The 13,888-nt window shown below is 39.9% G+C and overlaps 1 protein-coding gene across 3 annotated transcripts in view; it reads left to right on the top strand.

The window, feature by feature from the left end:
* The window catches only part of far1 (fatty acyl CoA reductase 1), a 28,547-nt gene that overhangs the window by 5,482 nt on the left and 9,177 nt on the right, over positions 1-13,888 (top strand). The window contains exons 2-11 of one of the 3 annotated variants that reach the window (XM_044356274.1): positions 2,842-2,957; positions 3,645-3,761; positions 5,528-5,703; positions 7,158-7,337; positions 9,208-9,385; positions 10,297-10,341; positions 11,269-11,396; positions 11,508-11,575; positions 12,650-12,821; positions 13,481-13,651. In XM_044356274.1, the coding sequence (XP_044212209.1) occupies positions 2,889-2,957; positions 3,645-3,761; positions 5,528-5,703; positions 7,158-7,337; positions 9,208-9,385; positions 10,297-10,341; positions 11,269-11,396; positions 11,508-11,575; positions 12,650-12,821; positions 13,481-13,571 (1,224 nt within the window). In that variant the 5' untranslated portion in view covers positions 2,842-2,888 and the 3' untranslated portion in view covers positions 13,572-13,651. Of the gene's footprint in view, positions 1-2,841; positions 2,958-3,644; positions 3,762-5,527; positions 5,704-7,157; positions 7,338-9,207; positions 9,386-10,296; positions 10,342-11,268; positions 11,397-11,507; positions 11,576-12,649; positions 12,822-13,480; positions 13,653-13,888 lie in introns of those variants that run through there. The other 2 variants (XM_044356275.1, XM_044356272.1) reach the window with 2 other exon arrangements.

The following is a 13,888-nucleotide window of genomic DNA, read 5'->3' on the forward strand; positions in this document are numbered from 1 at the left end:
AGGGGCTGAGGAGTTGTTCCTCACTCGGGTCCACTGGGGGCCGCAGAGCCCACACAGCCTGTCATAGTAGCACAAAATAGTCATCTGTTAATGTCCCCTCTTTCACTCACAGTTGATGTTTTCAGTGTCATTTGATATTGTGTAGGAATAAAAGCACTGTATGTTGGCAGAATTCACCGACGGTGTGTGTTCAGATTGGTGGTAACGAGACGTGGATTGCTTTCAACATCCTGTCAGCCACACTCTTCACACAAGTCGACAAGTTGACTAGAAATGGGAACTGAGACAAGGATCTTTTCAAGCAATAAAAAAAAGGCATAATTGTAAGCTTAACCCCTGCCTCCCTCTAGAAAACTGGTTAACACTGGTCTCACTGTTTGCAAAGCTGAGTAACTGGTTTAACTGTAACTACATGAGTAGTCATATAGCTGAAGCTCAAGCAAGTATAATAAAAAAAGCATCATCCTTTAACATTGGTCTGCAGGCAGTTTGGGTTAGATATTTGTCATAGTTTCAAAACCTTTCTGACCTTTTTTTTTTTTTTTTTAAATCCTATTTACAACGTATAATATTGATAATCCCAGATGGGTGTAAGTGTTAATTTTTGTTATTGAGTTAACTTTTTGGATTGAGTTAAAGTATTGTATTTGAATTGTACAGAGGTCTTTTGAAAGCCTATGAACTGTTGTCATGGAGATAAAAGGACTGGGAAAAGATCATTTGATTACATTTAATTGGCCACACTATGAGTTTATGGTGTGTTTTATTAGGATTCAGCAGTGTGAAGTCTTGGCAGTACACTTGTATTACTTTGAATAGCATTTTGAGTTGTAATGTTAAACTGTGCTTCAGTCAGTAGTGAATGTTTAGTTTAGTTATCTCTGAATAGCCTGTTATCAGCTGCGCCCTGTCATTTAAAAACCAATATAATCTGACTGATAAGGCCATGACATGCACATGAGTCAACAAATCTGTGTTTCTCTCAGACATGGGTCAAAATATTTGTAGATTATCTTGCATTTTACATAATATGCCGGCGTTTTATATTTTGTTAGAGTCAACACATTTTAAGTGTTTTTAGACACTTTAGGGAGCTACACACATACTGTTACAGTTGTTGGCGAGTACTAATGTGAAAAAAAACTTGTGTAAATGGTATTGTGGCTCCAGATTGAGTGGTGTGAAATCAGGTAAATTTCCTCATGTGATGTCACTTGAGTCAGCATCAGTTGGGGCTGAAGACTACAAGTTTGAAAATGACAAATCTGGGGTGTGAGGTTACCAGACGTCTGTAGCCCACTCCTCATCTCTGCTCGAGACTACATTAGCTGCTACTAGCATAACACACATCACAAAACACGCATCTCTGACCAACTCATCAATGGTTGAGTTGGATTGTGGGCAATGTAGGCACAAGGTTGTGACAAGGAAGAATGTGTGTGGATGTCTATGGTTCTGCTGTAGGACTGCAACTAACATTTTTTTTTTTTTTTTTTTAAATCTTATTGTATTGTATTAATTGTAAAAATAATTGTAAAATGAATCAATTTAATAAATAATTGTTAGTTGATTTACTGACCAAATGATTGGTCAGTAAAAACTGTGGAGAAAATGCTCATCACAACATCCTGAGTCCAAGGTGACGTCCTCAAGTGTCTTATTTTGTCCAACCACCAGCCCAGAACCCCAAAATATTCAAAATCCAAAATCACATATTTGAATTTTTGCTTGAAAAATTACTTCACCGATTATTAGATTATCGACATAGTTGCAGATTAATTTTCTGTTGATTGATTAATCGTTGCAGCTCTCTTCTGCTGCATCAGTTTTGATCATTTCTAAATTGGTGACTTCACTGATTTTCCACACCCAATTCATTTTTCTCATCATGGAAAGTACTACTACTTGGCCTGTAAAAATGGTTGAATAAGTAATGATAATGGAATCTGTGGATCTGGAGAGAACTAAAGTCTTGAAAATAACCTTGGTGATGTCAGGTTTATCTTTGTTCAGAAAGCCTTCCATACAAGACGCAGGCATTTATGAAGCAGGAAGAGTTTTATGAAAGATGATATCGAGTTGCACCATGGAAAATGTAGGCTCCAGTGTTTTTGGAGCTTAAACATTATTGGGGATTAAAGTGTTAGGATATCTCATCCTCTGGCTTAGAGTGTGACCATTTTTTAAAAGTAATTCTCTTGTTGGTCCCCTAACTTTATGGAAGTGACTTGACTTCTTTCTTGACTTGACTTGAATATTTGTCACTTTTCCTGTTAGGTGGGATCCTGACAGAGATAAGCTGATGAATGCAAGGCCGTTTAAAAAACAACTTGCTTTGAATAAGGCAGGTCTGACAACCCTGAATTCCTTGAATATTGGAGTCTACGCAACACTACCTTCTAACCCACAATCTTGTCTTCTTTTTGCAGTGGACTGCAATTTCAACTTCCATCAATCAGGGCTGTAGTCTGCTGGTCGACTGGTCGATTAGTTGGTTGATATGCTCTCATCCAACTAAATTCTCACTGGTGGAATAATCTCTGTATTACTTTCATAAGGAGAAAAGTGCTACATCAATAGCTTTCCAGGATTAATCCATTATTTCCTGCAGCGGGAGGGACAGACTAATTAGATAACAGACAGACTAATCTAAATAAATAGATTATGTACGATTTCAGTCGACCAAGATTTTCTTTGGTTTACTACAGCCCTACCGTCAGTTTCTGTTCATCTTCATTCTCCTCGTGGTAAAAGCCCTCTGGAACAAGTAAATGCTTGAATTTGGTCTCTCAATTGTAATCCTCCCTGTTTGTTTTTTTTCCCCCTGTCCTGTCTGTGCAGGTGGAGTGGTGTTGAGGAGCTCACTGAACAGCACTGCAGACATCAAGATGAACGTCCCAGAATACTATGTCGGAAAAAACGTGCTGATCACTGGAGCAACAGGCTTCATGGGCAAGGTACAGTCACTGGCAGGACCGAACCCAACGGCATGTGCTATCGAACGAGATGAGAGGGAAACTGTTTTGGAAATCCTTCAAGTGGATTCTTCTCACTCCAACATGACAGCATGAGACGCAGGCAAACCAATGACATCCTGTACTCGTTGCTGCTTTGATTATTAGAGTTGACATGTTTCTGCCCACTCGAGGCTTTTTCATCACAGCAGCTACATATATGAAGTGCAGTAGGTACACAGCTACATTTCACACAAGTCTGCTGATTAACATATTTTCACACCATGCAGTGAAGCGGAAAGAGTGAATATCACCCACATGTTGCGACAGTTTGACACTTTTACCGTTGTTGGATTGGCACCTACTACTAAACTATTGTGGGTATTATGTTGTGAGTTTCAGGTATAAGTAAGACCACGATTTCTCAGTTTACCAGCAAATACACAAATCCTTTTTTTGACGTTAAAAACTCAATTAAATGTGGCAGCGCAGCAGTTTGATTGTCATGTGTTTGAATCCGTTCAGATGTTGTGGAGGAGGAGGCATTCTGCTCTCCATTTCCACTCCAGCTGACAATAGATGGTCACAGTTATAAATGGTGTGAAGTGCCAGACATCGACTGACGTTAAACGGTCCAAAGAGGAAAAGATGATTTTTTTTTTTGTTCCTCTTACTCTGTGGTTATTAAAGGTGCTGCTGGAGAAGCTGCTGAGGTCCTGCCCAGGAGTCAAAGCTGCCTATGTGATGGTCAGGTCAAAAGCTGGCCAGAGTCCTCAGGCCCGCATCGATGACATGGTCAACTGTAAGGTAAGAAGTGGGTTCAGAGATGGGAATAGGATTAGCTATCATTAGAATCAATTCTGATACGGATTCCATTTCTGCTGATCGATTCCACTTCTTATTGATTCCCAATTTTGATTCCAAAAAAAAAAGCTCAAATGTTTAGATAACAAAAATATCTTTTTCTTGTGTTCACTTTGACTTTTATGTTTCATTAAAATAAGTAAATTCAGACTCTCTTTAACTGAACATGCTGCTTTTGTTTTGAGTACTTTCTGTCTCATCTTTCCCTCAGTGGACGTGCACGCCGACGTGCACGTGGTTCCATTCATACTTTTGTCAGAGGTCCGCAGACACGGACATGTCACATGTTTGTACTAGTAAACAGGGTTGCAGCATGATAACTTTCCAATGTTGTAAAATCCAGTGTGCAAATATTACAAACCGCTGTGCCGTGTTTTTCTGATCAGTCTTTAAACGCAATTATCTGTTACTTGAACCTCGCTGGCATTTTAAACTACACACCCACACCAACACAGCCCCTTGTATTGTTTTACACAGGACTGTTTTCAGTCTGAATGCAGCTGAGGAGTTCCTGTATGTTGCTGAACAACAAGAAAAAGTCGAAAAAGAAAAGCAACAGCTCAATGACAACAGGAAACAGTCATTTACATACATACACGATGTGTCGCAGCCAGGTATCCCTGGCTCTACTGGAGGTGCTGGCGCTGGCTGATGACACAGTCTGATAAGGAGACTGATGCCGTGCTGCCTCAAATGTCTGGTCAGATTTGACGTGCAACCTGACTTACAGCTAATTAGCTTCCCACATGCATTGCACTTTCTCTTGTCGTTTTCTTTAATAAAGTGAAGCCACACTTTAAAGCATTTACCACGGTCCATCTTTCACTCTGTACTGTTGTGATGTTAAACATGCATGCTCATATGTAAACAAACTAGCACGCTGTTAGTTTGATTTATGATGTAGACAGGTCCTGGCAGATATGTAGCGTGTTTAGGAACCAACAAGCAGAACTGAAATAAAAATTTCTTTATGATTCCTTTTTGGAATCTGAATTTTGGAACCAGTTCTCGATGCCCAACCCTAGATGGGAAGGGGAACATAGTGCACGAGTTACACTACAACATGCACCAACAAGCTGCACCACCTCCCCCAAGCAGGTGTTAACCATTCCTTATTAACTGTTGTCATGGTGACACAGGTATAAAGACAGGTGAGACTAATGACAGACGAGCCAGAGGATGTGTTTCTTGGATATTTTCAGAGGGAGCTGATCGCCTGTGACAAACTACATACTTTCAATTTATGATGAAACTGACACACATTTAGTATTCTGTTGCACAGGTACTTAGACTAGATGACTGGTGTGGCAGTGTTATTTATTTATTTTTTTTTTATTTATGTATATATTTTATTTTTTTTATGCTGCATTCACTTGAGACAGAATTTGCAGCTGTCACAACTTATTTGTAGCAGAAACTTTCAGGTGTTGACTTTGGCAGATTCTTCCTGGCAACATGGATGTTTTTCTTAAAAATAGACGTTTGTCTGTTTTTTATTATGTGTGATACAGCCATCCTTGCCTTCTGAAAAACTAGCAAGTTACAACTCAGCAGTTAGTTTTGATTTTACACTCAAAAGTAGAATTATAAAGGTGCGTTCAGTTGGTGCAACAGGCTGCAGACTGTTGGCCAGTCATTTCTACTCTAATATAATTAATGTGCTGTAACTTTTGACATCAGTTTGATTTCATCATTTTTTTTCCACTCAGTTGTTTGAAAGATTGCAAGATGAGCAGCCAAGCTTTGCAGAGAAGATCATTGCAGTGAACAGTGACCTCACACTGCCAGAGCTGGATCTGAGTAAAGAGGATCAGAACATCCTGGTTGAAAACATTAATATTGTCTTCCACTGTGCCGCCACCATCCGCTTCAATGAGCCCCTCAAGTGAGTTGTTGGTTTGTTTTCTGTAATCTCGATGATTTTCATGGGAATTTACACATTCTTTTCTTACCAATTTCTCTCTAATGGCACTTATAAGTTAACCATGTTTATTATAGGTGACAGTTAATGTACTGTTGTTTACCAAGTCAAAGGCCAAGTAATCAGGCTGGAGAATATTATGGGTGTTTGCTCGACTTGGCAGTAAAAACATGTAAGTGTTGACTGATCGTGCCCAAAGTGGTTTGCTGTACTCGGAGATATTTGATACCTAAAACACCCCCATCAACAAATCACTTCCTCTGTAGGAAATGGATTTCTGCAGAACTACTTAGACAGATTACTGCTCATTTAACTCTCCACCTCTTAAAGACAATTTAGAAAACTTGAAAACACATTTGTATAGTCACAGGTCTATTTTGCAGTGAGATAAACAGTCAGATTCGATGCCACACCTCCCACCTCCATAGTTTTGTGTCCCTGTGGTTAAAACATGTTTCTGGACAGAAAAGGAGTGGGTTGACAACCATATGAAAAACAAACATGGATCTTTGGCACTCACAAAAGTGTGTAGGAGAGTAATTTTACTGTCTAGTGTGACATATTTTTCCATTCTTCAGCATGCTATCAGCACACTATTTGCCAATAATACAAGAGTTTAGCAGCCAAGCTAGCAGCTCTGTGAGGCTGCACTTAGGCAAGCAGTGATTTAAGCTAAATGCTAACATCAGTATATTGACATGTCACACCAGTAATGTTTACCATATTCACAATCTTAGCTTAGCCTGTTAGAATGCAAACATTTGTTAATTAGCACTAAACACAAAGTACACCTGAGGCTGAGGTGAATGTCATTAGTATTGGACAAATTAAGATTTAGACCTAATAATAGTGTTATATGAAAAGTCAAAAGGTCACCAAAGTCAGTAGGATTCATTCTCTACAGACAATGAATGTCTGTACTACATGTCATGGTAATCCATCCAATAGTAGTTGAAATATTTCAGTCTGGACCAACTGACCGACAGAGACTAAAATGTTAAAACCATTTGTAGCTTTTGGACCAGTTACTGAATATGAGGGACTATTCCCTTGAGAAAACTGACTTGGTTGGACACGCACAACTGAATAAACCCTAAACACACTGAACTATTTTCTCACCACAATGTCACCTTATATAACATACCGCATTGCTGTACAAGTGTACATCTGTATATGTACAGCTTGTATATCTTGTAAGTTGCTCATAGTAATATTTATCCTGCACACCAGCACTTTATGCTTAAACTGCACTCTGGTTAGATGCCAACTACATTTCGGTGTTATGTACTTGTACTCGTTCAATGACAATAAAGCTGAATCTAATATTGTATAATCGACACAAGGAGACGGTTCCTTCTAAAGTGATAGCTGCATGAAAAACAAACGGAAAATATGTCTCTTCCTTTTCTCCCTCTCAGAGATGCAATGCAGCTGAATGTCCTGGCCACCCAGAAGATGGTTGCGCTGGCCCACAGGATGAAACACCTGGAGATCTTCATTCACATATCCACAGCCTACGCCAACTGCGACCGAGAGCTCATAGAGGAAATCATCTACCCTCCCCCCGTAGACTACCGCAGACTCATCGATACCTTGGAGTAAGTTGAGCTAGAGCGTTTCCAGTGAATGGCGACCGCATTCACTGCAAATGTTAACAGATGTGGGGATGAACCAGGTTTTATGTGGTTGAGGTTTTTAAACAGATTTTGTATTTCTTCAGATTGCTAAGTGCATGAAAAGCAAGCAGGAAGGTATTATCAAGATTAATGTCAGCGATACACTCAGCATGCCAGCTTAGCCATGGCAGTCTGGTAAATGGCTGCTCAGTAGGTCTAATGTTGTAGAGGCTGCCAGTCTCAGCTGCTGAGCTAGATTAGTAAAGCATTAGAAGCCCATAGAGATTAGTGGGATGATTCTGAGGGATTTTTTGTGTGTGTGTGTGTGTGTATAGTAGTGTCGAGCTTTTGAAAGAACTTGAATGAGTGTGTGCAGAGAGACAATATGCAGATGTTTCTACTTCGATTCAGTTGTGGAGTTTCACTTTCAGGGTGGTGCTCAGTGACTTTGTTTGCACATGGAGTTCAAGCCTCAACCAGCTTTGTTAACTCTGTTCAAACTATGTGTAATCATGACTTTCAAGTCTTTTACCTCTTCCATTTCTTTCCAAATACTTTGAATGCTCAGTTGAAAAATACAGAAAAATACACAGCCTGCATGTGGTTCAAATATTAGACAGTGTTTTATTCAAATGTTTTATTGGGTTTTCCATGGTTGCCATACTTTGTGGAATCTTATTAACCGGGCTGAACTGAACTGAATGGTGTATCTGAGCTTTTCCAGCTTCAGATTAACCATTACCTCATCCACCCGGTGGCCATGTGTAAGAGGAGGGCTAGATTTCCAATAATACAGATTGATGTCTTGCTAAAAGGCCACAGAATCAGCCTGGGCTCAAGAGAGATTCAAATCACTGTGCCACTCCACAAACTGCCACACTTTGTTCTGGGTGTATGACCTTGTTTCACATGTATGAAAAGGTTTCATAAACCTTAACCCAGTATTGTTTCATACTTGGGCGAGACCAAAATGAATGAATGCTCCTAATGTTATAGATGTTTGCTCCAAGGGTTGGACTTTGAATTTGCATCTTTAAAGTAACCCCTCTATATCATCAAGCCACAATTTCAGGCCCACCCAAAAAATCCTGAACACAGAAATGGTGAAAAAAATTTTAATTCTCTAACTCCACAGTTCAATGCTACATAGTTTAGTCTTTTTACATGTTCTCAGCAATTATTTTCTAACATGTAGAACCTGTTTAAAAAGAAATCTCTGATTTTCCTTTACACAGACTTTAAAAGGCTCATTTGATGCTAGAGTGTTGTACAAACCTGTCCTGGCAAAATGGCATTTTTTTGCTTCAGTCAGGCCTTAAAGACTGAAATCAGCGTATGGTAGATGATTTTATTCTTCATTCTGACATTAACATAAATCTCTGCTACGCCTGAGAGAACAGACACACCATTTGCTGGACTGTGATTGGTCTTTTGCGTCTGATTTTTGAGTCTGTAAAAACATGGCGGCCGTTCTGGAAGCATCAATAAATTTCTATCCAACAGAATATGCTTCTGAATAAATCTGTGAAAAGAAATAGGCCTCGCAGCTGCACAGTCATGCTTTTAATATGTACAAATGAGCTTTTATGGTAGTTAAGAAGAATCAAAAGGTTAGGGAGGCTTCAAACTGCATTGCCATTTGCTGATTTACAATTCCAAAGTTGAATCTTGTAGTGAAAACTGAGCTGGAGAGATGTAGTCTAGCTGTGTGGGGGTTTTTTTAATTATTTTTTTTAATTCAAAGAATTGAAGATCCATTTCTCTGCTCTGTATCAGGGCTCTAGGTGATTGAGTAAATCTAAGATTAATTGAGTCTTTTTAAAAAAAAAAAAATGTTTTCTCTTTCTCCCAGCTGGATGGATGCCGATCTGGTGTCTGCTCTGACTCCCAAGTTGATCGGGGAGCGTCCCAACACCTACACCTACACCAAAGCTTTGGCTGAGTATCTGGTGCAGCAGGAGGCTGGAGACCTCAACGTAGCCATCATCAGACCCTCCATAGTCGGAGCCAGCTGGAAAGAACCTTTTCCAGTGAGTGCTGTTTTTAATGAATTCCTGTTGTTTTTAACCCTAAGATGGGAAGAAGAAAAACATTGTGCCGTGTACAGATTGTTCATTGTACCACCAGCTTCACCTAAGATACTGGTAAAAATGTAGCAGGAAAGAGCGACTTCAACTTATGTTCCTCTGCACTAAATAACAGATGAGGAATTTTGACTATACGTTTTAACAGGCAGAAATAAACACTCAGAACAAATTGTCCACCATGAACGAGCTAAAGATGTACGTACCCCTGAAGCTGGGGGAGAAGTTGGTCATAATAGTGATCAAGAGCTTATGAAGTAAAACTAGATGATGATACAAGGGATCAATAAAAAGAAAATTAAATTTTGCCTCAACAGGTAGCACAGAAGTGGTCGTTTTTCCTGATGTGTTTTGAATATCAGCTGTGCCACTGACTGTCAAACTGTGTAGTGGAGAAAGATCTGTCCCGGCCATTTCTCAAAACACAATCCAGATTTTAGTCATTCTTCTTGCATCTCTGCTTTGAAAGTTCACAGCGTGCCAACACTGAGGCATTCAGAGCAGTTCAACAGTGAACGTGGTGGTGGTGAGAGAAGGAATGTGAGGAATGTTGAGTAAAGAACTCATTGAACACTGTATTTAGAGCTCTGCACAACTTTTGCACCTTTTTGTGAGCGACATCTCACAATCTCTTTAATCTCATAATCTCTCAATATACTGATTATGTATGATCTTGAAGCATGCAGTTCCTCACAGTTAAGAAGTTATAACCAGCAAGTCTTTGGTGCCTTTTTGATATTAGATAAATTGTTTCCCATATGTTTAGTCATTTATCAGGAAATATCCATCATCTGTCAGTTGATCAGCTATTTCAACAGTAATGTGAACGTGCTTCTTTCCTCTGACTGCTGTTTCAGGGTTGGATTGATAACTTCAATGGACCTAGTGGAATATTCATTGCGGTAAGTACTGAAACTGTTTCACAGTTACCTTCTTCCCCATTTTGTTTGCATCAGTGACACAAAGCTGCATTATGAGAGGTTATGTGCAAATACAGCATGATGATGATGATGATGATGATGATGATGATGATGCATATATAGTGCTATTCAAGAACTCAAAGTCATTGGCTTAAATTTTGAAAGGTATCACTTACTGCAGCTTGAAATTCTGGAAATGACAAGCTGACAACTTCACCAGATGCTCAAACTATTGTTCGATGACATTTATGATCATCAAATAGTGGTTTGAAACAGGTGGATTTATGGCATGTTAAACAAACCTGGTTTGGGGGGCTGTATACTTGGCCTTGTGTCCAAGTGGACATTCACACATCACTTAAATAAATAAACTAGTTGCCCCACACAAAGTACTACTTCTCTAGAGATCAGTTCTAACTAAATATTTCCACCTACTAATTAAGTTAGCTGAATTAACCAACAAAGGTAATGTTAGCTTGCAAGTAAGAGTAAAAGAAGTAGTATGGACAATGGTTGACATATCTTCACAAAGGATTGGTTGTTAAGTTTATTATATCATTTGCCCACGTAAGAGTTTTATTTTTGCTTATGTTACAGCTCATGATGCTACAGTGACTTCCTGTTTACATTGTTACAGATGTTTCCTAGCAACTGATTTACACACTATTGAAGTGTTTACTAATGAAGATATTTCTTAAGTTTTAATGGTGCAACCTGATTTAATTTATCACTGATTTGAAACTAGTTAGTAGTTACTAAGACTTTCAGAAAGACTCTCAACACTAACTTAGTGATTGATTTATGATAATCTGGTGCAGCCTTCTACTTATTCTAATGAAAACATAGCATTGGGTCTTGATCCACAGGCTTTAAAAGTTGTATTCATAGTCTTTCCCTCACTCTCTGTAGGCTGGTAAGGGGATCCTGCGTACAATGAGAGCGTCTAATGACGCTGTGGCGGACCTGGTGCCCGTAGACGTCGTCATCAATGCCACACTGGCTGCAGCGTGGTACTCTGGATCACAGGTGGCCAACAGGTCGGAGAGCCACATAAACACATTATTATATATGATCACACATGAATCTCCTGATCTTTTTTATGGTTGTACATTTCAGCGTTCCACTGAAATATCCTTCTCTTATTATAGGCCAAAAAACATCCTGGTGTACAACTGCACAACCGGTGGGATCAACCCGTTCCACTGGGGGGAAGTCGGTATGTCTCTTACCTTTACCTAAACACAGCCTGTGTAAAAATCCCAGACAATGCAAGCTCAGATGATTAAACATGGCGTCTAATGACATACTCTGGTTGACATATGATCCTCTGCCTGCCCCACCCAAACTAGGAGCTTTTGTTCACTGGTTCCTCAGGGATCCTGGTGTATAACCGGTCATTATTGAGTGTTGTTAGAGTGAATCTCACCTTAAATCAAACCTACTGACATTTCATTAAAAATCGCATATCTTAGTAATACTATAGAACATACTGTAGATTTGAAGTAATCACACACTATTATTTAGTTGATTTGTTGTCAAACTTTATGGATTGGAGTAAAACTCAGGGCTCTGAAGTGCAATCATATTGCAAATGCAGTGTGGCCTGAAAATTTGGTACCACAAGGTCCATTTCAATTTAACTGTCAATCATATCACATGATCATCAACACTTCAAATGACTTCTGGTACACGTTGGCTTAAAAGCTGAGATTGAAATTTCACTTGACTTTACAAAACATTTGAAAAATGGAAATTTGATCATCTGCAATTGCATGATAAATGGGCAAACCCCATCTGCTGAGGAAGATTGTGTGACACATTCAAAAGCTCCAGAACAGCTAGTAATGAACCATGTTTGTGAGACTGTTTTGCTAAATAATTATTGCTTTTGTGCAGCTCAAGCTCTTTGTGGAGACATCAGAAGTATTGATTTAACTCAGTAGCCATTTTAAACTGCAGTTTTGTGTTAACTCTTTTATTGGATTGCACCTTATTGTAAGTTGTTTATTCTGTTCATCTTGTGTGAACAAAATAACACCCACTGGACTTGTTGATTACCTTTTGATAAACTTGACCACCCAAGGAAAAGTATTAATATTTGGGTTGGTTGCAGTAAATGAAAGTAGTCATTTCATTTTTTTATATATTTTTTTTTTTTCATATTTTAAATAGTTGTCACAAGTTTGAAATATTTTTGCCAGAAGCAGGACCAAACCTTTCAGTCAGACATAAACATCTAAAAAATGCATCAGAAAACTCACACTGCTCATTGATGACTTCTGTTTCTTAGAGTACCATGTAATATCCACATTCAAGAGGAACCCCCTCGAGCAGGCTTTCCGTCGGCCCAATGTTAATCTCACATCCAATCACCTAATCAATCAGTACTGGATCGCTGTGAGCCACAAGGCTCCGGCCTTCCTCTATGATCTGTACCTCAGGCTGATTGGACGAGAGCCCAGGTAACCTCATCATCGCCGACTCGGACATACCGCTGTTTTTAACGCCAAAACCTCTCAAACACACACACACACACACACACACACACACATCTCTGCTGCTTTACTCCTGTCACTTTTTTTTCTCAGTGTAGTAGGCTAATGTCTCGCTGTAGCTGAGACGCTAATGTGTTTATATGACGCTTGTGTGCAGTTTTGTTGCGTGTTGAAGAATGCATAATCCAGCTGCTCTCCTGCACATACAGGGGATTACCAGTGGGTTCTGCACTCTTCACATCTTGCTACTTGCAATGTTAGTATTCCCAGTTGGGTTTCCAAAAATATCAGCACTGAGGTCATCCAGTTCAGCTGATTAATGGACTAAAGTGGTCTTATGTCTGAACATGCCTTTGGAAACCCAACCCAGGTGTTGGCCCTTTTTAAAAGTCTCTGCTAGCTGCTGATTGTCACAACAGTGAGTTACGAGAACTAGGATCCGTCGCCTTTATCGATCCAAATCCCTTCAGATGTCATGATGCCAATGACAGGCTAGCAGTGGTCACACAATCACACAGGGCCTGAATCTAGCTTAATATCAACGGGAGGAGGATACGCACATTCTTCCTCATCTCCTGCTCTCTGTGTCCTCCTTGTCCTGTCGTATGTGTATCTCTCTCCTACAGAGTACTGTATAAACATGACCTTCAAGACCAATCCCTTAGAGCAGGCCTTCAGAAGGCCCAATGTCAATCTGCGCTCCAACCCTTTTACTAATCAGTACTGGACGACTGTCAGCCACACGCTGCCAGCCCTGCTCTATGACGGCTATCTCAGGCTGACAGGTCGCAAACCCCGGTAAGGTTGCAACTGCCCCCCCCTCTCCCCTCTCTCACTCCTGCCAGTCAGCCCCCACCTTCCCCACATGTTCCCACAAACCCACCCTCCCCCACTGTCTTGTCTAAGAGGGTTTTTTTTTTTCCTGACTGGTTGTGTGGGATGGTGAGAACAAGGAAGGGTCCGGGACAGAAGGAACACAAAGTTTGCTGTGTCTTTACTTGATCTCACGGCATTAGCTGAAAACAAATCATGTT

Source organism: Thunnus albacares, chromosome 7, assembly GCF_914725855.1.
Source record: "Thunnus albacares chromosome 7, fThuAlb1.1, whole genome shotgun sequence".
NCBI classification, from domain to species: domain Eukaryota; kingdom Metazoa; phylum Chordata; class Actinopteri; order Scombriformes; family Scombridae; genus Thunnus; species Thunnus albacares.